General features: G+C 54.5%; 10 protein-coding genes across 10 annotated transcripts; 5 read left to right on the top strand and 5 right to left on the bottom strand.

Annotated features, from left to right (window-relative positions):
- The first annotated feature begins 228 nt into the window (after positions 1 to 228).
- BDW47DRAFT_107348 (PICOT family protein) lies at positions 229 to 1,458 on the top strand. The gene is made up of 2 exons (XM_024812991.1): positions 229 to 1,155; positions 1,225 to 1,458. Exons 1-2 carry the CDS (start codon positions 409 to 411, stop codon positions 1,297 to 1,299), a joined length of 822 nt encoding a protein of 273 aa, XP_024671092.1. The 5' UTR covers positions 229 to 408; the 3' UTR covers positions 1,300 to 1,458.
- Positions 1,459 to 2,335: 877 nt separating this feature from the next.
- Positions 2,336 to 3,900, bottom strand: BDW47DRAFT_107349 (putative Gamma-butyrobetaine hydroxylase subfamily). The gene has a single exon (XM_024812992.1). The coding sequence runs from the start codon at positions 3,713 to 3,715 to the stop codon at positions 2,498 to 2,500; it is 1,218 nt and encodes a 405-aa protein (XP_024671093.1). The 5' UTR covers positions 3,716 to 3,900; the 3' UTR covers positions 2,336 to 2,497.
- Positions 3,901 to 4,317: 417 nt separating this feature from the next.
- BDW47DRAFT_126552 (thiamine transporter TPC1) lies at positions 4,318 to 5,503 on the top strand (the record flags this gene model as incomplete). Its single annotated transcript, XM_024816568.1, has 4 exons — positions 4,318 to 4,350; positions 4,408 to 4,460; positions 4,570 to 4,723; positions 4,793 to 5,503. The coding sequence occupies 4 exons, from the start codon at positions 4,318 to 4,320 to the stop codon at positions 5,501 to 5,503; spliced, it is 951 nt and encodes a 316-aa protein (XP_024671094.1).
- A 45-nt stretch (positions 5,504 to 5,548) lies between these two features.
- On the bottom strand, positions 5,549 to 7,982 carry BDW47DRAFT_39600 (tubulin alpha chain). The gene is made up of 7 exons (XM_024818920.1): positions 7,570 to 7,982; positions 7,368 to 7,426; positions 7,147 to 7,297; positions 7,004 to 7,091; positions 6,881 to 6,952; positions 6,327 to 6,830; positions 5,549 to 6,256 (listed from the first exon to the last, which is right to left on the bottom strand). The coding sequence occupies exons 1-7, from the start codon at positions 7,579 to 7,581 to the stop codon at positions 5,787 to 5,789; spliced, it is 1,356 nt and encodes a 451-aa protein (XP_024671095.1). The 5' UTR covers positions 7,582 to 7,982; the 3' UTR covers positions 5,549 to 5,786.
- Positions 7,274 to 7,982, bottom strand: BDW47DRAFT_39622 (uncharacterized protein). Its single transcript, XM_024818921.1, has 2 exons — positions 7,570 to 7,982; positions 7,274 to 7,426 (listed from the first exon to the last, which is right to left on the bottom strand). The coding sequence occupies exon 1, from the start codon at positions 7,916 to 7,918 to the stop codon at positions 7,595 to 7,597; it is 324 nt and encodes a 107-aa protein (XP_024671096.1). The 5' UTR covers positions 7,919 to 7,982; the 3' UTR covers positions 7,274 to 7,426; positions 7,570 to 7,594.
- Positions 7,983 to 8,625: 643 nt separating this feature from the next.
- On the top strand, positions 8,626 to 9,805 carry BDW47DRAFT_107361 (uncharacterized protein). The gene is made up of 3 exons (XM_024812993.1): positions 8,626 to 9,125; positions 9,191 to 9,670; positions 9,758 to 9,805. The coding sequence occupies exon 1, from the start codon at positions 8,635 to 8,637 to the stop codon at positions 9,109 to 9,111; it is 477 nt and encodes a 158-aa protein (XP_024671097.1). The 5' UTR covers positions 8,626 to 8,634; the 3' UTR covers positions 9,112 to 9,125; positions 9,191 to 9,670; positions 9,758 to 9,805.
- A 140-nt stretch (positions 9,806 to 9,945) lies between these two features.
- On the top strand, positions 9,946 to 11,555 carry BDW47DRAFT_107363 (putative MFS transporter). Its single transcript, XM_024812994.1, has 4 exons — positions 9,946 to 10,155; positions 10,209 to 10,567; positions 10,647 to 10,971; positions 11,027 to 11,555. The coding sequence occupies exons 1-4, from the start codon at positions 9,971 to 9,973 to the stop codon at positions 11,313 to 11,315; spliced, it is 1,158 nt and encodes a 385-aa protein (XP_024671098.1). The 5' UTR covers positions 9,946 to 9,970; the 3' UTR covers positions 11,316 to 11,555.
- Positions 11,556 to 13,776: 2,221 nt separating this feature from the next.
- BDW47DRAFT_126555 (Mechanosensitive ion channel family) lies at positions 13,777 to 16,730 on the top strand (the record flags this gene model as incomplete). The annotated part of the gene is made up of 2 exons (XM_024816569.1): positions 13,777 to 14,427; positions 14,478 to 16,730. The coding sequence occupies 2 exons, from the start codon at positions 13,777 to 13,779 to the stop codon at positions 16,728 to 16,730; spliced, it is 2,904 nt and encodes a 967-aa protein (XP_024671099.1).
- Positions 16,731 to 17,753: 1,023 nt separating this feature from the next.
- Positions 17,754 to 18,082, bottom strand: BDW47DRAFT_39650 (uncharacterized protein). The gene has a single exon (XM_024818923.1). It carries the CDS (start codon positions 17,957 to 17,959, stop codon positions 17,786 to 17,788), a length of 174 nt encoding a protein of 57 aa, XP_024671100.1. The 5' UTR covers positions 17,960 to 18,082; the 3' UTR covers positions 17,754 to 17,785.
- Positions 18,083 to 24,827, bottom strand: BDW47DRAFT_39649 (protein kinase RIM15). The gene is made up of 2 exons (XM_024818922.1): positions 24,057 to 24,827; positions 18,083 to 23,977 (listed from the first exon to the last, which is right to left on the bottom strand). Exons 1-2 carry the CDS (start codon positions 24,624 to 24,626, stop codon positions 18,206 to 18,208), a joined length of 6,342 nt encoding a protein of 2,113 aa, XP_024671101.1. The 5' UTR covers positions 24,627 to 24,827; the 3' UTR covers positions 18,083 to 18,205.
- Between the last annotated feature and the right edge of the window lie 802 nt (positions 24,828 to 25,629).

Genomic DNA, 25,629 nt, shown 5'->3' on the forward strand with positions numbered 1-25,629 from the left:
TTTTTTTTTTTCTCACGGCTCCATGTCTCATAGATAGAAAAGTCGGGAAGAAGTAAAGAAGAGCTAAAGATAGTCTAAGCGTATCAATCAGATGAGTCATGATCGGTACGGTAAGGATCGGGGAACAACGGTAAATCCGATCCATGACGACCCCAGCGGGATCTGATAAGCGGCCAAAATTTCGCCATCGCTCTTCCTGATTGTCCCACATCCTCTTCTATAGCATATCTTTACCCTCAATCAGATCCACTCAACCGTGACTGACTTCCTTCTTAACACACTCAGCGGGTCGCTATCTAGTTTACTCTCTTGCATTCTCAATAATCTCTATTGATCACCTCCGGCAGCGTCCAGAGCGGCCCATCTACTATATACTTACCCCTCATATCCCACCAAAACCACCACAAAATGTCCTCCCTCGTCGAAGTCACATCCGAAGCCGACTTCGCCTCCGGCCTAGCCAACCTTCCCCCCTCTTCCCTTCTCGTTCTCTACTTCCACGCTCCTTGGGCCGCCCCCTGCACTCAAATGCGAGCCGTGCTCTCCGCCCTCGCCTCCCAATACCCAGTGACCACCCCCCCAGCCATCTCCTTCGTCAGCGTCAACGCCGAAGAACTCCCCGACATCTCCGAAGCCTACAACGTCACCGCCGTCCCCTTCGTCGTCCTCATCCGCGACAACCAGACCCTCGAATCCATCAGCGGCTCTGAAGCCATCCGCGTCCGCGACGCCGTCGAGCGCCACGCCGGCGCTGCCGCACCAACCGCCTCCTCCACAACCGACCACCCCTCCAAGCCCACCATCCCGCCTGTCCTCTCGACCGTGCCTCGTGAAAGCGGCCCCGCGACGGCCACCCAGGCCCCCGTGAATGGCGCCACCGTGACGGCTGAGGAGAGCCGCGAGGCGCTGTTCTCCCGTCTGGCGGAGCTCGTCAAGGCTGCGCCTGTCATGCTCTTCATGAAGGGCACGCCCAGTTCGCCGCAGTGTGGCTTCAGTCGTCAGCTGGTTGGCATCCTGCGCGAGGGGAGCGTCAAGTACGGTTTCTTCAACATCCTGGCCGATGAGGACGTACGACAGGGTTTGAAGGAGTTTGCTGAGTGGCCGACTTTCCCCCAGCTGTGGATGAATGGGGAGTTGGTGGGTGGATTGGATATTGTAAGCTTTTTTTTTCATTCTTGCCTCCCTTTCATTCATACATTGAATAGGACTAACTGATGGTCATAGGTCCGCGAAGAGCTCAACAACGACCCCGACTTCTTCCGGGAATTCTCGGTCAACAAGGCCCCCGCCGCTGCGTGAGTGCCTCGGCGCTGTCTACGTGATCGTCAAGTCGATCGGTCTACTTTACTACTATGTACATAGCGAGATGTCATCTAATCCGTTTCTTATTTCATGCACTGGCCTCTAACATCTGTGTTCATTGGGTGGATATTGTCAAACTTTCACTTCAAGGGTTGCGCTAGAGGAGTTATGCAAATAAACTGACCAGAAGAAAAAAAAAAAATCATAAATCATAATAATGAAAAAAAAATAAAATACATAATTCGAACATGCAGCTACCATCTCCATTACCCACAGACGACACTGCAAATAGCACCATTGTCTACCCGGATACCCACCTACCTAGTCCATTAGAACCGACGAAGGCAGTAGGTACCTATCTAGATAGACAACTCCCACCGACCAACTAAACTCCATACATCTTCTCCCCCTCCTCCTCCTCCTCCTCCTCCTCAATCCACAATATACGGCCTAGCTGTGAGTTCCGCACGCTCACGCTGCAAAGCAAGTCCCACTCCGGTTCGTGCTCCTTCTCTCAATTGGAACTCGAATCCCTTAGAAGAGCGCATGTCACTATCGACCCTGGAGTACATATATGCGAGATGAAGGTAGCTTAACCCCCGCTAAAGACGTACTGTATGTACAACGCGACCCAACCAGTGACGAAGGGGCTGATCTGATCGTCAGTCTTCACATAACAGAATGTATCATTCTGGAGGCTGAGACTGGTTGGTGCCTACCGCGTACTGGGTAGGAGACTAGGGTCGTTTACAGAAAGCATACACTTGAGTAGAGTCGGTCAGGAGGGAGGGAGGGAGGGAGGTAATAGTGTCTTCGTGGAGGCAGCACGGGGCATGCTAGAGTGGAGCTACCTACCTATCTATCTATCTATCTATCTATCTATCTATCACCGGTGTGACATGTACTCTCTGAAGGGAAAGATAATGGGGATATATGAAGGTAAAAGAAGTAAAAAAAAAAAATTATTAAGAATAAACCCGCTCAGAAGCTCCAAATTTTCAACATTTACAAGACAAGTACAGTACAAGACAAAGTACCATTTACAGACAAGAACTATTTACAGGCAATGACTTCTAAGATATCGTTGACCACATCGCTATAAACACATGGTATATCTTCCTCTTTTTACATGACTAAAACCGAGATGGCTGCAAAATAAGATGACAGCGCGAGCTAATGAGCTCAAACTGGCCAATCAAGCCCAGTCCGCCGAATACTTCCGTCTCATAACGGCAAACCGAGAGCGCAGGTCGTCTTCGTCGACATAGGCGCCGGCCAGCCAGCGCTGGCCGGTAGCGGTGTTGAACTGGCGGCGGGCGTGGACGATGCGGCGGTTCTCGAAGATGACGCACTCGCCCGGGTTGAGCTTCAGCTCGAAGATGTTACTCTCCTTCTGGAGCAGGTCAGCGAAGACCTTCAGGGCGGCCATGCCGGCGTCCAGGGCTCCGGGACGGCGCAGCGGTTGGCTGGTGAGCAAGGAGCCCTGGAAGGGCGGCGAGTAGTTGACGTGGACGACGGGTCCGCCCGGGTAGGCCGTCTCGAAGACCCGGCGGTAGTTGCCGTAGACGTGGTTCTCGTGGTTGTACTCGTAACTCAGGAAGAGGTTGGTCAGGACCTTGAACTCCTCGGGGTGGCGCGAGCGCATGTACTCGGCGACGCAGAAGGCGTCTGCGAAGAGCGACTCGCCGCCGTCGCACGAGTTCTGCAGGCAGTGCAGCAGCTGGTACCCCGGGACCTCGTTCATGTACATCAGGTCCATGTGGAAGCCGAGGAAGCCGTTGGTGTAGGCGATGTTGGCGGCGTTGGGCACGGTGCGCACGTCGAAGGTGGAGCCGTAGAAGGTGTTGCGCAGGGGGCCCATGCGCGTGGCGATGCGCTCGACCATTTCGCGCGAGTCCGGGATGCCCTTGACGAAGATCAGGCCCTGCGACGCGAGCTGGCGCATGGCGACGCTGAATTTCGGCTCGTCGTTCATGTACTTGTTGAATGAGACCCAGTGTTGGCGCTTCTCCATGACTGCCTTGTCCCAGAGCTGCCGCCGTCTTCCCAGCCCGCTCGTGCTGTGGAGGTCGTTGGGGTGCGCCTCGGTCAGTTCCCGCCAGGTATACCGGGAGGTGTGCGATTCGTCGAACCCGGGGAGGTCGTTGATCCACTTCACCTCGAGCACCCGGCCGTTCCACTTGATCTCCCGCGGTTGAATGGAGGGCGAGATGTCACTGGTGCGATGGTTGCGCTGCTTGGAGTGTGGATCGACGCATTGTGGGCATTTACAGACATCGCGCAGGAGACGATGCATGAGCTTTCTGGGCCCCTCACTGGGGTGGGTGATATAGAGAGCATCCTCATCCATCATGGCCGCTGCCGGTCCTTGAGCTTTAGCCAGGTTGTCTGATGCCCCGAGGTCGACGACCATTTTCGGCTTTCGAGGCTGCGCCGAGGGCCCGTTAGACGCGTGGGGTCGATCATTGTTGACAGCCGGATCGTTTTCCGCCGGTTGGGAGTACGCACGATACGCCCCACGAGACAGGAGGCTGGAAGGGGCAGACACTGTCCGAGGAACAGCCAGCCGACAGGGACGGAGGACGGACCTCAACAAGCAGACCATGGTGAAGAGGGTGATGTGGGAGAATAGAATCAAACGGAGCGGGGGAAAGGAATATCGTGGAGAAACATGTGACCAGGCCCGGGATACCTCAGGCGATCCACCAGATCCGACCTAGCGCCATGCCGCTTTATCATCCCGTTCAGGACTAGTCCCGATTAAGAGACCGGGAATAATAACTCCAACTCATATCATATCCAACCTGTTCTCTATCTCATTACTTCATAATTAATAATAGGAATCAATATTCCACAAGACTAGCAAGACTAGAGACTGGGATAAGAAATTCAACAACCTCAACGTCCGAGTTCAAATTATCCTCAATTCTTTCTCTCATCTCATTGTCTATATACCTACCAAACTACAACGACCAATCTCAACCCGACAATCCCCGATCTTCATTTATCACATGCATGTCTGCCGGGGGCGAACACCTCAAGGATGAGGTAGACTTCACCCTCACGACCACTATCATCCTCACCAACTAACTAACAACTGAACAGGGCACACCGCGCCAGGTCGTCCTGGCCGGTGGGATCGCCGGGCTGGTATCGCGGTATGTTGCTTGTATATCTGGCCGCTTCCTCCCCTCCTCAACTCGAACCTCCATCCCCAAACAGTCACAATCAATCATGAAATCAACAAAAAACTAACCAATGGAATAGATTCTGTATCGCCCCCCTCGACGTCGTCAAAATCCGCCTCCAGCTCCAAATCCACTCCCTCTCCGACCCAGCCTCCCACCACAACATCCAAGGACCAGTCTACAAGGGCACTTTCTCCACCCTGAGATCCATCCTCAAACATGAAGGGATAACCGTACTTCTCCCTCTCCCTCCTTCCCCAACCCAACCCAACCCAACTCATCTAACCAATATTTCAAAACAGGCCCTCTGGAAAGGCAACATCCCCGCCGAACTAATGTACATAACCTACGGCGCCACCCAATTCACAACCTACCGCACAGTAACCCACCTCCTCCAAACACACTCCCCGCGCCCGCTCCCCCCGCCCCTCGAGTCCTTCCTCGCAGGCGCAACAGCCGGCGGCCTCGCAACAGCAACGACCTACCCGCTCGATCTCCTCCGCACGCGCTTCGCAGCAGCCGGCCCCGACCGCATCTACAGCTCGCTCGCGACATCCATACGCGACATCGTCCAGCACGAGGGGGCGCGGGGTCTATTCCGGGGATGTAGCGCTGCGATCGCGCAGATCGTGCCGTACATGGGACTCTTTTTCGCGACGTATGAGTCGTTGAGGCCGATCGTTGGGTCGGGGGGGTGGGGTGGGTCCGGGGATGCGGTTGCGGGGGTGGTGGCTAGTGTTTTGGCGAAGACGGGCGTGTTCCCGTTGGATTTGGTCAGGAAGAGACTGCAGGTGCAGGGCCCGACGCGCGGGTTGTATGTGCATCGGAATATTCCGGAGTATCGGGGGGTTGGGGCGACGATTGCGGTTATTGTGCGCACGCAGGGGGTGAGGGGGTTGTATCGCGGGTTGGTGGTCAGTTTGGTGAAGGCTGCGCCGGCGAGTGCGGTGACGATGTGGACGTACGAGATGGCGTTGAAGCAGCTGCGGGAGATGGGGATTGCCGACACGTGATCGGGTGTACATCATAAACATAGATATTTAGAGCGACGCGTCGACGTTGGATAGAATCTACGGTTCAATCGAGCCATACTAAAGCAAAACACAAATTACAAGGTCGATTCAAGGAATCGATTAGATACACCATACACCACGAACGGAGGCGACAACGCTGGAAACAGGAACGGAAGGGGGTGTCGAACGCAAGATACCCATCATTCCCACGAAGGATGACAGGAAATGAAACAAACCAGACAATAGCCGCAGACCACAAGGCAGCATATACGGGGGGGGGCAATTAGTATTCGCCCTCCACATCCACCTCCGGGTCCAAGGTGTCGCCGGCCACTTCCTCGTAGTCCTTCTCCAACGCCGCCAGATCTTCCCGGGCCTCCGAGAATTCGCCCTCCTCCATGCCTTCGCCCACGTACCAGTGCACGAACGCGCGCTTGGAGTACATGAGGTCGAACTTGTGATCGAGACGGCCCCACGCCTCGGCGATCGAGGTAGTGTTGGAGAGCATGCTGACGGACCGCTCGACCGGAGCCAGCTCGGTGTCGGGCACGCGCACGGGTTGCTGGTAGTTGATGCCCAGCTTGAATCCCGTGGGGCACCAGTCCACCAGGTTGAACGACGCCTTGGCCTTGAGCGCGGCGACCGCCTGCGTGCAGTCACGCGGCACCACGTCGCCTCGGTACAGCAGCGCGACTGCCATGTACTTGCCGTTCCGCGGGTCACAGACGACCATCTGGTTGTTGGGCTCGAAGCCTGTACATACCGTCAGTCACTATCATTTACCGCCGGTAGGGACACAAGGGAACACGGGAAGGGGACGTACACTGGAAGGTCAGGTCCTGGATTTTGAAACTCTCGTGCGAGCTGCGGTTGCTCGATACCACCGGGGCATACGAGATCAGGGGGTAGTGGATCCGCGGGAAGGGCACCAGGTTGGTCTGGAATTCGGCCAGGTCGACGTTCAAAGCGCCGTCGAAGCGGAGGCTAGAGGTGATGGAACTGACGACCTGGGCGATCAGGCGGTTCAGGTGCTCGTACCCAGGGCGAGGAATATTCAGGTTGCGACGGCAGATGTCGTAGACGGCCTCGTTGTCCACCAAGAAGGTGCAATCGGAGTTTTCGATGGTGCTGTGGGTGGACAGGACGGCGTTGTATGGCTCGACGACCGCCGTGGAGACGCGAGGAGAGGGGTAGATGGCGAACTCGAGCTTGGCCTTCTTGCCGTACTCGGTGGAGAGACGCTCGAGGAGCAGGGCTCCAAAACCGGAGCCCGTACCACCGCCAAAGGAGTGGAAGACCAAGAAGCCCTGCAGGGACGCGCAGTTGTCTAGCTGATATTAGCCGGGAGCTTCCACGGGGAAAGGTAGGTAGGCCTACCGGCCACACGACGAATGCGGTCCACCACGTTGTCAACTAACTCCTTTCCAATGGTATAGTGGCCACGAGCATCTACATAGATCAGTCACTTGTTCCTTGCGGTCGATGGAGCGATCGGCGTACAGTTGTTGGCGGCATCCTCCTTGCCACTGATCAACATTTCAGGGTGGAAGAGCTGGCGATAGGGGCCGGTCCGGATCTCATCAATGGGCTACAACTGTCAGCAAGACATGGTCCGATACGGGGTTATTTTGCGAGGGACATACCGACGGGTCCAGATCGACGAAGAGGGAGCGAGGCACATACTTGCCGCTGCTGGTCTCGCTGAAGAAGGTCTCAAACGAACCACCGGCGTTGATGTCCTCCCCCTCCGGACTCAGATGACCGTCAGCTTTGAGGCCATGTTCTAGAAGGTAGCTATACGATGGTAGGAACCGAGGTTAGATGGATGACGAAGTAAAAAAACTTAAAGCGGTGAGGGACATACAGCTCCCAGGCACTGTTACCGAGCTGAGCGCCCGCCTGACCGATATGGATATGGCACACCTAACGCGAGTTTCATTAGCTTTGGTGGCATTGACGGTGTACGACGTGTTTTATGGATGGGGGTATATGTTTTTCTTTGAATTAATTTATCGGGGAGGAATGCGGGGGGATAACGGTCCGTCAACCGGGGAGGGGCTCCATACTTCGCCTCGCATGGTGGAAGAACGGTTAAACGCGGTCTAGAAATCTAGGGAAAGAAGATTGGGGATGAAAGAAACTTCCAGCAATCGAAAATAGACAGCTGGAGGATGGATTGATGAAGTGAGTGCGGTAGAGGAATAGGAGAGACACGTAGATCGAAGGAGAGAAGAAAAGGAAGAGAAGAAAGAAGAGAGAGAAGAGGATGGGGTGAGGTTCGTTCCTGCCTGAGCAATAAACACCGCCCACGGGCCAATCAGCGACCGCCCTGGCTCCCCTGACCCGGTTTTCCCATCGGACCATGAGCTGTTCATCTTCTCGATCTTTGTCGGTGCCCAGACCCTGCCATGGCATGTTGACAAAGAAATGGATGGATGTGGGGGTTATTATGCCAAAGGAATAAAAGTATGAATGAAAGGATGACCAATTCAACCACTTGAGAGCGACAATCGGATCAGCCAGACCTGGACCCTTCTATATATAAAGCGGGGCCATGACTACATCATTACCGGAATTCACACCCTAGTCGCCCAGGGTTCGTTTCGCTCGGTCTCTATGACGGAGTACCATCCACCAGCTATGATAGGTATTCTTATGGTAACCATTGTTTACTTTGAAGCCTAAAACATGAATCTTCAATGTAATATTTTTACTCTTGATGCTTTACAATATAGGTATGATCGAAAAAAATATTCAATAATCACAAATAAGTCATGACTTAGGTTCCACTAGATTCCCGAGTGCAATCCCGCTACACTACCTTAGTAGCAACAAGGATAAGATCTTGTATTTGACGCCATGGTGTGTTTATCGACTGGACGATAATACAGCATACCGAAGTGGTGAAACATAAACAATAGATCATGGATGGACCAATATATTTAAATCAAGAGCTCCCGAGAAGCCTCAAGCCACCCGCATGTTTATTGTGACACAGTGATCTGGCCTGCTGTTTTCCTGCTGATTTAACAGAATCCTCCAAGTCGTAACCTTCCTTGATTTTCCTACGCTTCTCATAGCTTTGTCCCTGTTTATCACAGAGAAAATAATTCCATCTCTAAACCACATCCATGTTCCGCCATGTCTACCAGCCCTCTACCTTCTTGTCCAAGACTCGAAGGATTCCTTTAGCCCGGCAATTTCATAGAGTTACCGCACACTTCTTGAACCACGAATTGAAAGAAAATCTGGTTACTGAGAAAGTTCCTGTTATTGTTGACAACCCAGGAACAATTTGCATTCTAGTGTTTCCAAAAATTGGCAGTGCTCTCCGTGCCGCTGCAGCTGCAAGTCAACTCCACATCTCTACACCTGCTGCAAGTACTCAAGAAAGATGCAAACTTATATTTTTCCACGACTCGCAATATTTGGGCTTGGTAAGTGCTCAGGTTTCAATCATTCATAATGTCGATACCAATGTCCTTATCAACGCTAGAATCATCCAAGAATCATCTAGTTACCCCCGCCTATACATCCCCCAACAAATCCCGCGCCAAACGGAGTCCAGTGTAAGCTCTACTACGTTGTTTAGATGGAAAAATGCATGAGATTACTCTCGATGGTACTGAAGATGGTGACATTGCCCCATGGCTGGATTATGATCTAACGGTTTTAACATTGTCATAGCTCACTTTGCTCACCACGCAAGTGCTACTGCACAAAAGTTGGAGCATGTATTGGACCAACTGAAGAATATGTGAGTCACTGTCTTGGCCGCGTACATATCCACGAATCAGTAATTCTCGAGAGTATATATGTCCCTTGGGTACCACATACATATATTCTCCATCCGTTTAACGGTGGATCAGGATCACAATCCCGTTAGGGTGACCCACATATATATGGTAATTCTGGTCGGGCGCGAAGCATCCAATGTATCAAAGACAAACAGAAGATACTATCAAACGAGCTCGCATCAAACCTAGACCCCGCATATCCTACCCAGAAGGCGACATGGCCAAATAACACTACAATAGGTGGGAGGCTACAAGGGCTACGAACCATCCATAGCTTGCATTAGCGGCCACCAGTCACCACATGCGTCTTTAAGCTCGTTCGTTCTCCGCAAGCTGGCATAACATAGTGGCTGATTAGCTTGCCACATTTGTACGGAGAACAAGAGTATTTTACTGAGCATCCCGAGTAGTGGAGTAGCTGAATGAATTGCCACTAACCAACCTCGACCCCTGCTAGATAGTCAGTTAGCGTATACTAATCTGAATCAAACGAATGCGCTTACAGCCCCCTCTTCGGATCGGCGTAAAGAGAACGCCAAATTCACCACGTTAGTGAGATCCAGCGGCAAATGAGTCATTGGCGTACTTTATTATAATGTACGTCTTATACGGTATCTGGACTTTTGTATCAACGGGTCCTAGTTACTGTAAACGTGAAGTATAGTCATCAATGCCCGACTCAACCATGCCATCACCAACCAGCACCCACCGAGATGAAGAAAAGACCATACAGCCCCCCGTCCCCGACAACCCTACCCCAGACCCAGCCCTCCCACCAGAAGGCGGCCTCCGAGGCTGGCTATGCTGCGCCGGCGGCTCCCTAGGATTCTTCGCTACCCTAGGCTTCCTGAATGCGTTGAGTCTTCCTCCAAAAGAATATCAAGACCCGTCCTTTCTAACCAGCACAGCATCGGCATTTTCCAAACCACCTACCAAGAAACTCTCCTAAAAGACTACAGCTCCTCCGACATCTCCTGGATCTTCACAATCCAGCTCGCCCTCATCTGGGCCCCAGGCTCCCTATTCGGCCGCATAGTAGACACCTACGGCCCCCGCCCGGTCATGCTCCCATGTGCCTTTCTCTGCGTCTTCTCACTATGCATGACGAGTCTCAGCACGAAATACTACCAGATCGTCCTGGCGCAGGGCGTCGGGTATGGACTCGGCGCGGGGGGGATCTTCACCACTTCCTTGGTCTGCGTGGGGCAGTGGTTCGTCAAGCAGCGGGGTCTTGCTATGGGGATTACCGTTGGGGGGAGCAGTATTGGTGAGCCTACCCTGTCCTATGTATCCTATGTATCCTATGCTATCTGTGCCTACAGCGGGTTGATTTGATGTATAACCAGGAGGCGTAATCTTCCCCTTCTTCCTCCGCCTAGTCATGCAAGACGTAGGATTCGAGGGCATGGTGCGCTACACCGCGCTCTTCATCGGCATCGCGCTAGTAGCCTCCTTCTTCCTCCTCAGCGCGCGTCTGCCTCCCAAGAAATGGGACTCAGACGTAGCCTGTATCGACGTCACGCTGTTCAAGGAGCGCGGGTTTGCGTTCTACGCGCTCGGCTCGTATTTCGTAATGTGGGGGTTGTGGGCGCCGTTTGATTTTTTGCCGAGCATGGCTCTGTTGGGGGGGATGGAGGAGTCGTTGGCTATTTATTTGATTGCTATTGTGAAGTAGGCTTTGTCTGTCGGTATTGTGTGTTTCTGGCTGGGCTGACCTGTATGATAGTGCTTCTTCGCTTTTCGGACGGGTTATCCCTGGACATATTGGGGATCAGGTGGGGTATTTTAATGTGATAGTCGCGTCCACGTTCTTCAGCTGCATTGCGATCCTGTGTTTATGGCTGCCGTTCGATTACCATTCTTCGAATTCCGGGCTCGTCGTTTTTGCCGTCGTGTATGGCTTTTTCAGCGGCGCTTTTGTGAGTATCATGATGCCGTGTTGCGCCAAGTCTGGCAGTTTGGAGACCTTGGGGAGACAGATAGGGACATATCAGGGTGTTATAGCGATTGCGTAGGTTTCGCTGGCCCCTGCTTTTGGCAGCACTCTTACTGGCCTGCCGATTATGGGAGCCATCCTGGGAAGGCAGCATAATGAAACCTACATGGGCATGCAGGTGTTTGCCGTTGTGACGATGTTTCTTGGGTTTTTGTTTCTGCTGGCTTCTCGGAATGTTCTGTCTGCGGCGAACGGGACGTGGAGGTATTGAGTGTATGATGGATAGTATTAGATGGATTTATAATATACGTTGCTGGTGGTTGGACAGACTGTTTTCTGGCTTGCTATAGGTCGCATTCCATAACATTCCCCTGGAAGTAGGCAAGAGAGTTGGCTGAAATGACCAGTATCTGGGAAAGATGTCCGGATATAATGAGCTAGTAGTCTCTGACACATAATAGGACTAATGACTTTCTATTCCTGTTACTTCTGATCAGCTGTTCTTATTATTCATGTATCAACTTCCTAGACCTCCCTAACTTTTACTGCCTACCATTTCCCAGGTACAACCCCCATGAAACATCCCTCGACTTCTTTGTATTGTCTTGCAGTTTCAATTCTCCAACTCCATTCACCGAGTATAGGCAATACGAAGTATCCTATTTATATAAAAACCTGGGTTGCACCAAGGCATACCCATAATGATAGAGTTGTCAGATGCTAAGCTTGATGCCTGAGCGTTATACAAAGACGATTGAAGTTGCGCATAACCTTATCGGATAGCACAAAACTCAATATGATGATAGTCTCGCGATTGTTGTCTTCTGATTTGATGTTGGAAACCTAATCCAGAGTCTGGGGTCACAGTTGGTACCTCTTGTAGTCTAGTATCCCGTCTGAACCTGATAGTATCACAGGTTGGTCCTCACGAAGAGCGGTGTATCTTAGGTTGATGAGTTCTAGATAATTCAAGCGTTGCTTTATTAAGGACTGAAGTCGTGTAGTACAGACATCTGAATCAGATTGATATTACTCAAGGATCTCCAGCCAGTCTTTCTAGACGGATTAGGTGTAATGAGTATTATATGCAAGGATACCACTAATGATCTACAGTTAATTTCATGAACACTCATCAAGGAGTTTGATAGGAGTATTAATATATTAATGTCAGCTCAGGGGTTGTTGATTTAAATTAGCGGCAGCTTCTTATTAATATTTATACCAAGACCGACTGTTCAGTCCTGGAGCCTACGGGGAGTAATTTAAAACAATCATCGAGGGCTTGTTGATGTCACCGTGATGGGATCGATACATGTCGGGGGAACCGGAATTGTATACCTACAGATCTTGCCAAAATTACACGAGGACCTAGTAATTCACCTGGACCAAGCAACACAGATAGTGAAAAACATGTTTCGGATGACAGCCACGCACAACCCTATCTCTCATATATACGGATACTCCAACCCGAGATAGACAGTTCCTCAGTCGACCGATCCGGACAGGGTTCATCATCCAGGAGAGATCCATATATTAAGCCGGATCTATTTATATACCGATGGAATGAAAAGGATGGCAGATGGAAGGAAGAATGTCTATCAGTTTCAAGTAGAGAGAGAGACGAACCATGGAACGTGGAATGACGGTGGGAACCGACCGAGTTTATTGCGGGCTTGGCGGTGGCCATGTATTTTTGGGTATTGTGGTATCGGTTCGTACGGTCTCCGATCCCGATTGCCACTGGGAATTGGCGGATATGACAGATCTGAACAACTTGATCATGGCGATGGAGATGTCAAGAGTGTGGGTATCTCTACATGATATGTATATGTAGGTATATATTCCTCCGTATCTACGTCTAGAGATGAGAGAGATCGGAGAAATATCCATTGGGACTTCGAGATAGAGATCCACTGCGAAAGAACCGGACGGTCTGGAACCAAAAATCTCTTCGTCGCGGCCTCATTGTCTCCACCAGGCCTGATTTTACTCCCGTGCGATCGGCCTTTTTTTTTTTGGTCTTCTTAGTCTCCATTTCTCTCCCGCATTTCTTTCTCTCTTTTCTCTCCATTGTTCGCTTCTCTCTCTTGCATTGGATTGGATCTTACCCTGGTTCGGTTGAGACGACTAAGGACTAGGTACATAATCACCTTGATCTCGTCCTTGTTTCCCCCCTCTTCTTGGTCTCTTGGTGTTCCTTGCCTCCCCAAGTCGCTTGGCCACTATCCGATTCGAAACTATATCGCCCGCGTCTCCACTCGGAGCACTTGCTGCTCTGCTATCTTACCGACTCCTAGCTCTCTTTTCGCTTCTCCAATGGCCGCGGCCCATCTCCATCTTCCTCTCTATACTTTAGATTGATTTTCCTCTTTTTTCTTTTTTTTTCTTTTCAAATCTCTCTTTATCTACTTCTTCCCCCAATTCTTTCTTCTGTCCCCGTTTCTCCCCCATTCTTCCCTCTTTCCCTCCCTCCCTGTCATCTTTATCCTCTTGAAGACAATACCTTCAATTGTCCCCCCTCTGGCCTGGCTGGTGCCAGCATGTCGTCCCCCGTCGAGGAACGTCCCACCTCCAAATACTCCGAGGACAAGAACCGGAAGAATCTCCGCCATGACGATGGCTATCCCCACTCCGAGAAAGGCTCCTACGTCCAGGAGGGCTCCATGGCCAGCACCGGTGACCATCTGCGCGTCGATACCTCTGTTCAGGATTCCGATCACCACACCTTGCGCTCCGCCTCCGCCCGGAGGGAGCACGCCATGCGCTTAGAGGACGACCTGGCTGTCCTCGAAGCCGAACGCGTCGTCTCCCGCTCCACCCAGGACCACCAGGAGGAGAAGGCCCCCGCCAGCGCCGGCGCCGCCGAGAACGAGTCCATCTCGCGATCCCGCTCTCGACGCTCCCAGACCGTCGACGAGTTCGACGAGGCCACCAATCCCTTACATGAGAAGGCTGCCGTCTACAATCCCCCGGACAACCCCAACACCAACTTTGCCAAATTCATCAAGAAGCTCCACGGCTCTAGCTTCGTCATCCGCTACCTGACTTATATCGTTCCTTTGGTTGTCATTCTTCTCATCCCGCTTCTTGTCGGCGCCCTCGCCTACCCCAATGCCAGCGTCGGCGGCGTCGAATTGCTCTGGTTCTCCGTCTGGTTGGAAATTGTCTGGCTCACCCTCTGGGCCGGTCGAGTGCGTTCCTCTCTTCCCTCTTCTTTTGAACTCCTACCTAACATGTACAGGTCGTCGCCAAATGTATCCCCGTCCCCGTCGGTCTCCTCGCCAGTGTCTTCACCAACAATGCCAAAAAGTGGCGCGACATGGCCAAGCAGCTCGAGCTCCATGCCACCCTCTTCTTCTGGTGGCTCGGCGTCGAGATCTCCTTCCTCCCCACCATGAAGAACCACCACATCGGTGGCAGCCGCGAGACCCGCAGCTGGGAGAGCACCCTGAACAAGATCATCATCTCCATCTTCGTCTGGACCATCCTGAACCTCGTCGAGAAGTTCATCATCCAGCTCATCGCCATCAGCTTCCACACCCGCACCTACGCCGACCGCATCGAGATCAACAAGTTCCAGATCGGCAGCCTGACCAAGCTCTACGAGTTCTCCCGCGCCAAGATCACCGCCAAGGATGACGAGTTCGAGGAGCAGGACGAGCAGGGCGGCAGCGGCACCAAGACCCCCATGCAGCTGCCCTTCCAGTACGCCGGCCGCGCCCAGAAGGTCGCCCGCGGCGCCCTCCACAAGGTCGGCGACGTCGCCGGCGCCGTCGCCGCCGACTTCACCGGCCGCAAGGCCACCAACAGCAACCATCCCTACCAGGTCGTCCTGACCCTGCTGCGCACCACCACCGGCTGCCAGGTTCTCGCCCGTCGCCTCTACCGCACCTTCGTCCGCGACGGCTTCGAGACCGTCTTCTCCGGCGACCTCAAGGAGGCCTTTGACAACAACGAGGAGGCCGAGGCCGCCTTCATCATGTTCGACAAGGACATGAACGGCGACATCTCCATGGACGAGCTCGAGGCCGTCTGCGTCGAGATCGGCCGCGAGCGCAAGTCCATCACCGCCTCCCTCAAGGATCTCGACTCCGTCGTCTCGCGCCTCGACAACGTCCTCGGCTTCTTCGTCGCCGTCATCACCATCATCGTCTTCCTCTCCATCATCTCCACCTCCGCCGCCGGCGTCCTCACCTCCGCCGGCTCCAGCGTCCTCGCCCTCTCCTGGCTCTTCTCCGCCACCGCCCAGGAGTTCCTCCAGTCCGTCGTCTTCGTCTTCATCAAGCACCCCTTCGACGTCGGCGACCGCGTCACCATCTACGGCAACTCCGGCGACGCCGGCCTCGGCGACGACTACTTCGTCAAGCAGATCTCCCTGCTCTACACCGAGTTCAAGAAGATGCAGGGCCACATCGTCCAGGCCCCCAACAGCTACCTCAACACCCTCTTCGTCCTGAACCAGCGCCGCTCCGGCGCCCTCGCCGAGGCCATCCCCATCGTCATCAAGTACGGCACCACCCTCGAGCAGATCGACACCCTCCGCCAGCGCCTGCTCGAGTTCGTCCGTAGCGAGCGCCGCGAGTTCCAGACCAACATCCTCACCGAGATGCGCCAGGTCACCGAGAACTTCTCCGTCACCCTCAACGTCGTCTTCTTCTACAAGTCTAACTGGCAGAACGAAGGCCTCCGCCTCCAGCGCCGCAACAAGTTCATCTGCATGCTCATGATCGCCCTCCAGGAGATCGGCATCGAGGGCCCGCGCATGAACCTCCAGGGCGCCCGCCGCGACATCCCCTTCCACCTGTCCGGCTTTGGCAACCCCACCGGCGCCCCGCCAGGCTCCTCCGACGGCGGCGGCAGCTTCCAGCACCCACCGCCCCCGACCCCGCTCTCCGAAAAGGACACCATCCCGGAGAACACCGGCGTCAGCAGCGGCGTCAGCACCACCCGCAACGCCTCCATCCTCCGCAAGGGCATGAACACCGCGGCCGCCCGCGCCCGCGGCGACACCATCCAGTCCCGCAAACACGTCGACTTCTCCCTCGGCATGCGCGACTTGTCCTCCGGCGACGTCATGGGCGACGTCTTCGAAGACCGCACCACACGCGTCGACGACGTCGTCCGCGAAGCCAACCGCGAGGCCGCCGAGCGCCGCATGCAAGAAGGCCGCGAGGAGGCCGAAGAACGCCGCAGCCGCGCGTCCTCCTCCCAGGCGCGCAACAACTCGCACTCGACCACCAACCTCAGCGTCCCCTCCCCAGCCGTCGGCCGCCACTCGACCGAGTCCGGCGGCGGCCACAGTCTGTCCTCGCTCAGCCGCAATCGCTTCTTCCGCCACCGCAGCAGCGTGACGAGCCGCGAACATGCAGATCTGGCGGAACAGGGCCGCTACGAGAATGATGGCCATCTCTCTCCTTTCCCTCCGGCCCCGGATGCGCCCAATACCGGTAGTCAACCTAGCAATCCCACGCATCCCCGCCCTCACCAGCAATAGTCAACAGCTGCTGGACTAGCTCCCATATTGCAATATACCCTCCACTTACTTTTTTACCATGTATCTATTCCACCAAGCAACTCTCCACGAGATCACGCTATACGTTTCCCCCCCGATTACCGACGAACCCCCCCCACGGTCCGTTCGTTCGACCAATACGGAAATTCATTCTACGGATCCCTTCCCCCCCCCCCCCCCCCCCCCCCCCCCCCCCCCCCCCCCCTCTTTCCATCTTCTTCATTTCACATTTCCTACTACAGCATTTACCACCAAGAGGCTTCCTGTTGTTTCTACCCTGCCATATACAGCCATCATCTACGCACCACGTAAGCGATGATCATCTACGACTGTTTAATGTAATTTTTTATCCCAGCCCTTACACTGTTTCTAAACTGCTGTTCTACAATGCTTTTTCCACTGCTTGATCTTTTTGTCTGGTTCACTCATCACCTGTGTCCTTTCGATGAGTTATTGTTTTCGAGTATGTTTGCATATCTTTTTTTTTTTTTTTTTTTCTTGTGTCCTTGTCCTGGAGTATTGGGGCGATGGAATGAAAAAGTAAATACACTCCTATATTTATCTATTATCTATTGATTCGGCTTTACCTACCTATACACCTATCCATATAGCTGTATAGAAATTATAAATGTATAACTATGTATAGTTGTCTCTATCCAGCTTATCTATGTAGTTATCTCGAGTCATATTTCTAGGTATTTACTACCTACCTGTATAAAACACGTATATCCTCATCGAAGTAAAATTCTATACTTGAGTTACATAATGCTTTACAAAAATAGAGTCGAGAAGAGTAAACTAGAGTAGTCAAGAAAAAAATCTTTATCTTATCTTTATCTTATCTTGATATCTAGATACATACACAATTTTGGATTCAAGGTCTGTCTTCGAGTGGAGTTGGGTTGGGTTGGGTTGGGTTGCGTTGCGTTCAAGAAAACGCAAGGAAAGTAAATGTAACAAACATGTGATGTGATAGGATGTAAGGGTGGGAGAAATCAAGTTTCTGCGATGGAGCGAGTACAGCACAGCAAGGTTGGTTAAATTGGATACGGATTGAGAAAGTTTTGAGAGATAAAAAAAAAAAAGAAAAAATTGAAACGAATGGAGTCAAAAGTAAAAAAAAAAAAAAATATAATAAAAACCTGGTGAGATGATGATATCCTTGTTGTTGGCACGCCTGTAAAACACCCGCTTAGACCCGAGCATAGCATAGCATATCATATATCAACATATGATGAATAGATGAAGAGCAAATAGAAAAATCAAAGGAGAGTAAGAAGGAAGACAAGGGGGAGAAATATAGAAAGAGAGGTGAAGAAAAGAGAAGAGAAGGGCAGACGAGGCGAGTAAAGCCTTACATCCGACAAAACATGTAGAGTGGGGGTAAAGCCTGCATGTCCAACGCCAAAAACTAGCAAACAGTCTATCTCATCAATAGATAGTACAAATCTTTCATTCTACCGTTCAGACAGACGAGGCGTCTGTTCCGAGCCCAAGTCAATGGAAGGCGTGTGAGACGGTCGAGGCGTGGCTTCGGCGTCTAGAAGTGACTGGTCGTCGTCTGCGTCGTCCCGCGAGACCTTCACCAATGGTGTGTTGGGATCTGTTGGGGTGTGTGCGTCTTCTGATAACGTGCTGGGCGGGGTGGTGTTGCCCACCATGGAGCTTTCGGCCTCAGCAGCGTCATCAGCCTCAACGATGTTGGCGCGGAAGAGCGGCGACGGGTGTTGAGGGAGAGGCGGTGACGATGCGTGTAAGAGCATTCGTGCAGTGGCGCGCGGGCTCGAAGCTAGCCCTAGCATGGGAGAATGGCGTGGACTGAACTGGTCGTCTTCTAATGATATCGTGTCGTCGTTAATATGAAGTCCCTCGAACCGGTCGTCGATCTCCGTGCTTCGAGAAGGTGACGAACCCATGCGATCCTCGTCGCTAAAGCTAAGGCTGGTGGAACCGCCACTGCGGCGCCTCTCCAGCTCCCTCTCCTTTCGGATCAGCTCTTCGCTACCGCTCACCACGCTGCCTCGGCTGTTGGTCCGCATCATCTCGATTCCGAGCTTGGAGCCGGGACGGTTGGACCGTGTCCGGGAGCTAGGTGTTCGCACCTGCGAGTGACCAAGCTCTTCATCCTCGTCGTCACCCGACTCGGCACATTCGTAGCGTTTCTTTTCTAGAGATTCCCGTTTGGCACGTATCGCCTCGCTGGATCGCTGCTTGCGCGGTGTCAGGACCCCGGAGGAATTGACGGATGCCGGAGCAGAGGACGCGTGGAGCATCTGTGGCTCGGGCGCTGAGCTGGCACTGGGTGGCGAGTCAGTGGTCTCTTGGATTGCAGGCGGAGCCTCCGATATCCCAAGACCTCCATCTCCTTCCTTGCCACCCCATTCATCGGCTCGCTGGCTGACTATGACAGGCGCCTCTTCGGGCTTGACGGATTCCACGTCGCCAAAGTAGCTGCTGCCGACCGAGTCTGCGCGGTTGGACCCCTGGTAGGAACTAGGAGGCACGAGCGCGAACCCGGACGATGTCGTCGAGCTTGGGCTGTGCTCCGTCGGAACAGGAGGTTGACGTGCTGCAGAGGTCGGAACTGCTAGTGGCTGGGTAGGATTGTAGTCTTTCGGCGGGGGCTTCCACTGGCAGAACTTGCACAGGGCTTCCGTAAGCTTGGTCAGGGTTGGGGGTTTCTCAATCAAAGAGGTAAAGGGATGCGTTTCCGGCAAATCCTTTAAATATCCAGTGACTGCGATGATCGGCGTATGTCGGTTGGCACCCCGCGTTTCGCGCACCATGCGAGCCACGTCGCTTCCATTCACCTGGGGCAACTTGAACTCAGTCATAATGATGTCAAATTGAACTTCACTCAGCGCAAAGCGCATGGCCTCGGCGCCATTTTTGGCAGTGATTGTACGGCACCGGAGTTTTTCGAATAGACGCTCCATGACAAGCCGAGACACCGGATGATCCTCACAGATGAGCACGTCCAGTGGTCGGAAGAACGGCCCGTCGGGAAGGTTGATCTGCGACAGCCGTCTGGAGCTCTGTCGGCGCCGTTGTACTTTAAGTAGGGCTTTGGTACGGGGGTCTTCATTGTCAGAGGAGGATGGGGAGACATCGGCAAAAAGCTGGCTGCGACGTTTGTGGTGGCCTGGGACATAGGACTCCTTGGTCACAGACGACGACGACAGCTCCCCGCCGTCTTGAGATCCGATCGTTTGCGACCTTGCGCGGCTGGGGACGCTGCCCTGCCGGTGCAGACTCGACGGCATCTTATCAGGTGAATGGGTCGAGACTCGGCCGCCGGCTTTGATGGGCGAAGATGCCGCTGAGTTGTATTTGAGATTGCCCATCCGGTTTGGATCCGAACCAACCGGGAAAGACCCGCTGCTGGATTGGTGAGAGTTGGTCGAGGATGAACCGGAAGTCTTTCTGCGCTCATGATTGTGGCCAGTGCTGAACTGCACAAGGAGTGGCGAGGAAGGTTGCGACGGACGACTGGGTGACGAATTTGCCTGGCTCAAGCTTGAAGGGGAGGATGGCCTGTTATTACCCTTATTCTGGGATAGTGTCCGCTGCAATGGCATTGGTAACGGACTCCCTTCCAACGATGGCCCAGACGCGGTTGACGTTGGCCCTGAATTCGACCCAGATCCTTGTCCCTGGCTCTGAGCCTGGCTATGGCTTTGGCCTTGGCCTTGTACCTGTGATGAGTCCAGTGATGACTGCTGTGATGACTGCTGGGATGGATGCTGCTGAGGTTGCGGTTGCGGCTGCTGCGGCTGTGCACCCGGAGGTGGAACCGAGCGTTGTTGTGCTTGCATGGCTTCTTGGCGCAGCTTCTGGATCACATCTTTGTTGGCTTTCTCCAGCATTGGAAGATTCTTGAACGCGAAGTTGCCAAAGTCGTCGGCCAAAGAAGGCTCACTCAACCTCCGGTTGCGGGAGTCGCGGACATGAGGTGGGATATGCAAAGGCATCAGTGGCCGTTTCGTTGAATTGACCTGCGTCCGCACTTTGAAGAGGGCGTCGTGGGGACGATCTGGGGGATACACCGCACCGGCTGTCACTGGGGTGTGCGGCGAATGGCCATCTTCGAGCTCCTCGGCAAACGCTTGCAGCGTTGCGCCACGGGCATCAAAATATTCCGTATCTTCGGGATTCTCCGTGTTGGGTACAAACTGCGCCTTATCTTCCATCAGGGTATCCCAATGGATGTCCGAGAACCAGGGGTGACTTCGGATCTCTGCCCCGCCGTTCGGGAACCTCTCGTCGACGTTGGCCCCAATGCGGTCCCGGGGGCGGATGGTCATCAGCTTGTTCATCAGATCGATGGCTTCCGGGGAAGCGAGCTCCTCGGGGTCATCCGGCCAGTTGATCTTCCGATGGAGGATATTGTCGAACACTTCGTCGGGTGTAGCGGCATTGAAAGGGGGGTAGCCGAAAAGGAATTCAAACAAGATGCAGCCCAGCGACCACCAGTCGCTGACTTCATCTTGGCCTAGACCGTTGATGGTCTCCGGAGCCAGATAGTCCGGTGTCCCGACGAAGCGCCTGTTGTGGTCTTCCGGGTCGAACAGCGCCATCAACGGCGGCATCATGCTTTGCTGGGGTGGGGTCCCGTACGAGGCCTGGTTGCTAGTCGTCGGCTGTAGGGGTTGCAGCTGAGGGGACGACTCGCCCGCCTCGCTCTGTCCCTCTTCTTCAGGCAGATGACCCCACGGAGTGAGCGGAAAGGGCAGTGAGCCCAAGCCTTGAGACTCCCCGCGTGCGTCGCTGCCATCGTTGAAGGACATATTCCGGAACATGGTGTGGAGGTGATCGCTACTGCCGCTGTCACTGCGGTAGCCCGACGCCCGGCGGGACGTCTGTCGGCTCAATCCGCTCCCCCCTTGTTGACTCAGACTGAAATACGATGGCTGCGGCATGCTCCCGGCCATATCTGGCGGGATCAACGGCGTCGATCCAGGGGATCCGCTACCCTGGAGGTCGACCGAGGCCGAGCGGGAAGAGGCGATCGAGGTGGCGCGGGGGAAGGGGCCCTGCCGGAGAAGGTCGGGCGTCGGCTCGTTCATACTCTTCAGCACGCGTTTCTGCCGGCCGACCAGACCCATCCGGGACAGCCCGAAATCGGTCAGCTTCAGATGGCCGTTTTGGTCGATTAGGAAATTGTCCGGCTTGAGGTCCCGGTGGACAATGCCTCTCCCGTGCAGGTGTTCTACCCCGAGGACTACTTCGGCAATGTACTTCTTAGCCATATCTTCGGGGAGGCCACCCAGAACTTTGACGAGGGAAGCACAGTCGCCCCCGTTGAGATATTCCATTACCAAGTAGAGATAATCCTTGCTCGAGAAGGTCCAGTAGAGCTTAGCCACGAAATCGCTTTCCCCCTGCCACATCATGATCGCCCGTTCGGCTTTGACGTTGGTGACCTGGTTCTTGGCCACCATGTCCGCCTTTTTCAGCACCTTGATCGCGTAGTACTCGCCGGTCGACTTCTTCTTGGAGAGATAGACGCTCCCAAACGCGCCTTTGCTGATCGGTTTGATGATCTCGAAGTCCTTGATCGACGGCGGCGCGGGTCGCGGCTGGGGCTGGCTGGCCGAGCTCAGATGAGGCGACACGGGGGGCACCTTGGCGGCATCGGACGACGTCGCTGAAGATTGACGGCGGTGATGCCGATAGTGCATGTGGGCGAGTTCACCGGCATGAGCCGACGGGGAGACCACCGGGGATGGTAAGCTCTCTGCGCCACACGACAGTCGAGGCTTGGGCATGCGTAACGGCGAGTGGGGGCCCGACATTCGGGCTGGGGAATGCCCGCGGCGGGGGGAGCTGGACAGACCAGGAAGCACCAGGCTCCGACGCTTTCGCTCGAGGCTCCGGTCCGATGACGGCGATTCTGTCCGTAAGGTTCCGGGAAGGGCCGAGGAGAAGACGCTGCTATCGCTGACATCACCCGCGTCGCTCTCAGTCGGCGGGAACACACGACGGCCAGGTTGGGACGTCCCCAGGACGGCTGCGGCGCTTTTGTGCGAACGGGGGGTGGGACATTCCATCGGGCTATTCGACCCCGTTGACACGGCCGTGGAGGACGGCCGTCCCTCGGAAGACTGCACGGGCGGGAAGCGATCCGGGGAGTTGCGCATGGACATGGTCAAGGCCGACACTGCCGGCGCAGGCGGCACAGGCGGTGCGACCTGGGGTTCAGGCATCAATTTCGGACTTGGGGCGGCGGCGGGAGACATGGTGCTGCTATCCGGAACGTCGTCTTCGGCGGAGCTCGAGTCACTCAACTGACCCGCTGCGATGCGCTCGGCCTTGCGGAGGGCCGCGGTGATGCATTCCTCCACCAAGACCGTGTACTCGATGCGGATCCGTTCGGCGTATTCGACGATCTTGCGATGACGAATGACGGCATCCACCATCGCTCGCACCACGCCCTCGGTATCCGTACAGAGCGCGGCCAAGCCCTGCTCCTGGCCCAGCGTGTTGGAGCTCGGAGACTGCCACTGGAGGACCTGCGAGATCCGCGACTCTGACTGGGGGGACAGCGTTCGGAAATCGTCCGGGTTATCCGTGCGCGACTGCTTGATCACGGGCATGTTGATCTCGAGCGCGGTGTCACACAGGTCGAGAATCAGCTCGACCACACGGGCCAGTGGGCGCCGCACGGCGAACGAACGGCCCCGCAGGTGCCCAATGCCCGACGTCGAATGATCGCGAGATCTGGGGGGCGTACCGGGAGCCGAGCTGGCACTCGACACGGACCCGGATGACGCCACTGAGGCAGGGGCCGAGGCCGTTGGGGACGGGCCAATCGGTAATCCTTTGTACTCCGGTTGAACGGGGGGCGGCGGGCTGGTGCCCTCGCCCGCAAGAAAAGGTCTGCTCTGGCGGGCCTCCAGGGCGTCCAGAACCTTGACGATCGCGTGGCGCTGCTCGTTGAGGTTCTCCTGGGCGATTTGGACGTCCATCTCGGCTCGATGCTCCTGCAGACAGAGATCGGAGTGTTTCTCAAACCACCACGGGGTGATCTGGCGCTCGCAGATCCGGCACAGGACGGGTTGAGGGGCGGGGTGTTTCGAGACGTCGGGTTCGATGGCGGCGGCCTCGGCCAACGTCGTCAAGTAGTTTGCCAGTACTTCCGCGCCAACACCGAGGGATTCGACAAGTAACGGAGGAAGATCGATGGTGACTTCACGGGGTTCGGAGAACGGTCGCAACATCCACATGGTCTGTAGAAATGGCATCTGTCAGTCAACGTCCCCAGCACCCCCGGTCTGATCAGAGAAGGGGTGAAAGACTGCAACTTACGTGGCCGGCTCCATCTCCTCGTTCATACACCATGATCCCCTGGCCTTCCATGGTGAGAACATTGTTCCCCTCCACCTGATCGGAGGGCGCCTCCTGCTCGGTCACGTCCACATTCTCCCCCGCCTCGGTCTTCTCGGACTCCTCCAACGGGCGTGGTTCCGGCGAGTACTGCAGAATCGAGTCGGGACCCATCTCCAGGGCAAAGCGGATGAAACGACTGCGCGAGTCGTCCGCCTGGAGGGACTCGATCGCCAGTTGAAAGGCATCCTTATTGTCGACCAGGATCTCCGAGATGAGGTGACCCTCGACGGAGGCGGGTGCGGTTCCGACCACCTGTTTCCACGACGGACTGACCCATTTGACGCGACCCTCGAGATCCAGGTCGACGATGACGTTCAGGGTCTGCTCCGCCGCCTCCCTCAAGTCATCACGTTCCCCCTGCATGTCATCACTGTAGGAGCGAGCCAAAGGCGACTTGTTCTCGACCGAGCGAGCCTCCTGCCTCAGGGCGGTAACGGCCGGAGGTGCCAGAAACTGAGCATGAGCAGGGGAGGGACCATTGCCTGCCATGCTGGACCGAACGATTCCGGGAACGGAACCGTCAGGACGGGCGGGGAAGGAAGGGAGCGAAGTGAGACGAAAAGAAAAGAGGTCAAAAGATGAGCTGTGAGCACCGGACCGTCTGCCGAGCAGGGCGGGAGCCCATGAATTGAGCCTATGAATGCATTCGCAGCATCAACGGGCCATGACTAGATCGCGGGAGGGGTATGAAGTTCGGGTAGTAAGGGACGTTCCGACCGCGACCGCGACCACGACACGGGAAGTTGACTTTAGGCCTGGCGTTCACAAGGAGAGGGTATGGATCACTGGCCAAATATAAGAATTCCGGTTAGGGGACGTCAAAAGAAAGAAGAGTAAAAAGGAAAAGACGAGGTGAACTGGATCGTGATCACGTAAGGACAGTCAGGGAAAGTTAAAAAAAAAAAAGAAAAAAAAAAAAAAAAAGAAGACTAGGGGAAAGCGAAGAATGAAGAGAGCGGCTATGCGGGGGAACAGCGCGACGGCGAGGCGTCAACGCGAAGTCAGAGTGATCGACACGAATCAATCCCAAAACGATATGACTGTAACCGGCGGGAAGTTGAGAAAAGACGATCAATGGAGGAACCAACGAAGAAGGTTGAATGGGTAAGGAGAGGGGAAGAATTGAGAAGATCAAAAGTACAGATCAAGACAAGAATGGACAGGAAGGGAAAGGGGAAAAGTAAAAGGAAGAAAAGCGAGAAGAGAGAAGAGGATCAGACAACTGAAGTCCGAGAGAGAGAGGGAGAGAGAGGGAGAGGTGGTGCCAGTGGGATATGATACGGTATGGTATTGATACCAGTGTGTCATGTGATCGTACTGGTATGTAAGGGGACGGGAAGGAGACGTTCATCTTGCTTCTGATGATGACGGTGATGACGATGACAGCAACGGGTGAGACTTACTCAGAATACTTGTCAATATTGACAACTGGTTGGCTTTTCTCTTTCTTCCTGTTTTCTTCTGTCTCGGGAAGGGGTCCTGGAAGGACGCA

This window comes from Aspergillus candidus (assembly GCF_002847045.1).
Source record: "Aspergillus candidus strain CBS 102.13 unplaced genomic scaffold BDW47scaffold_29, whole genome shotgun sequence".
Taxonomy (NCBI): domain Eukaryota; kingdom Fungi; phylum Ascomycota; class Eurotiomycetes; order Eurotiales; family Aspergillaceae; genus Aspergillus; species Aspergillus candidus.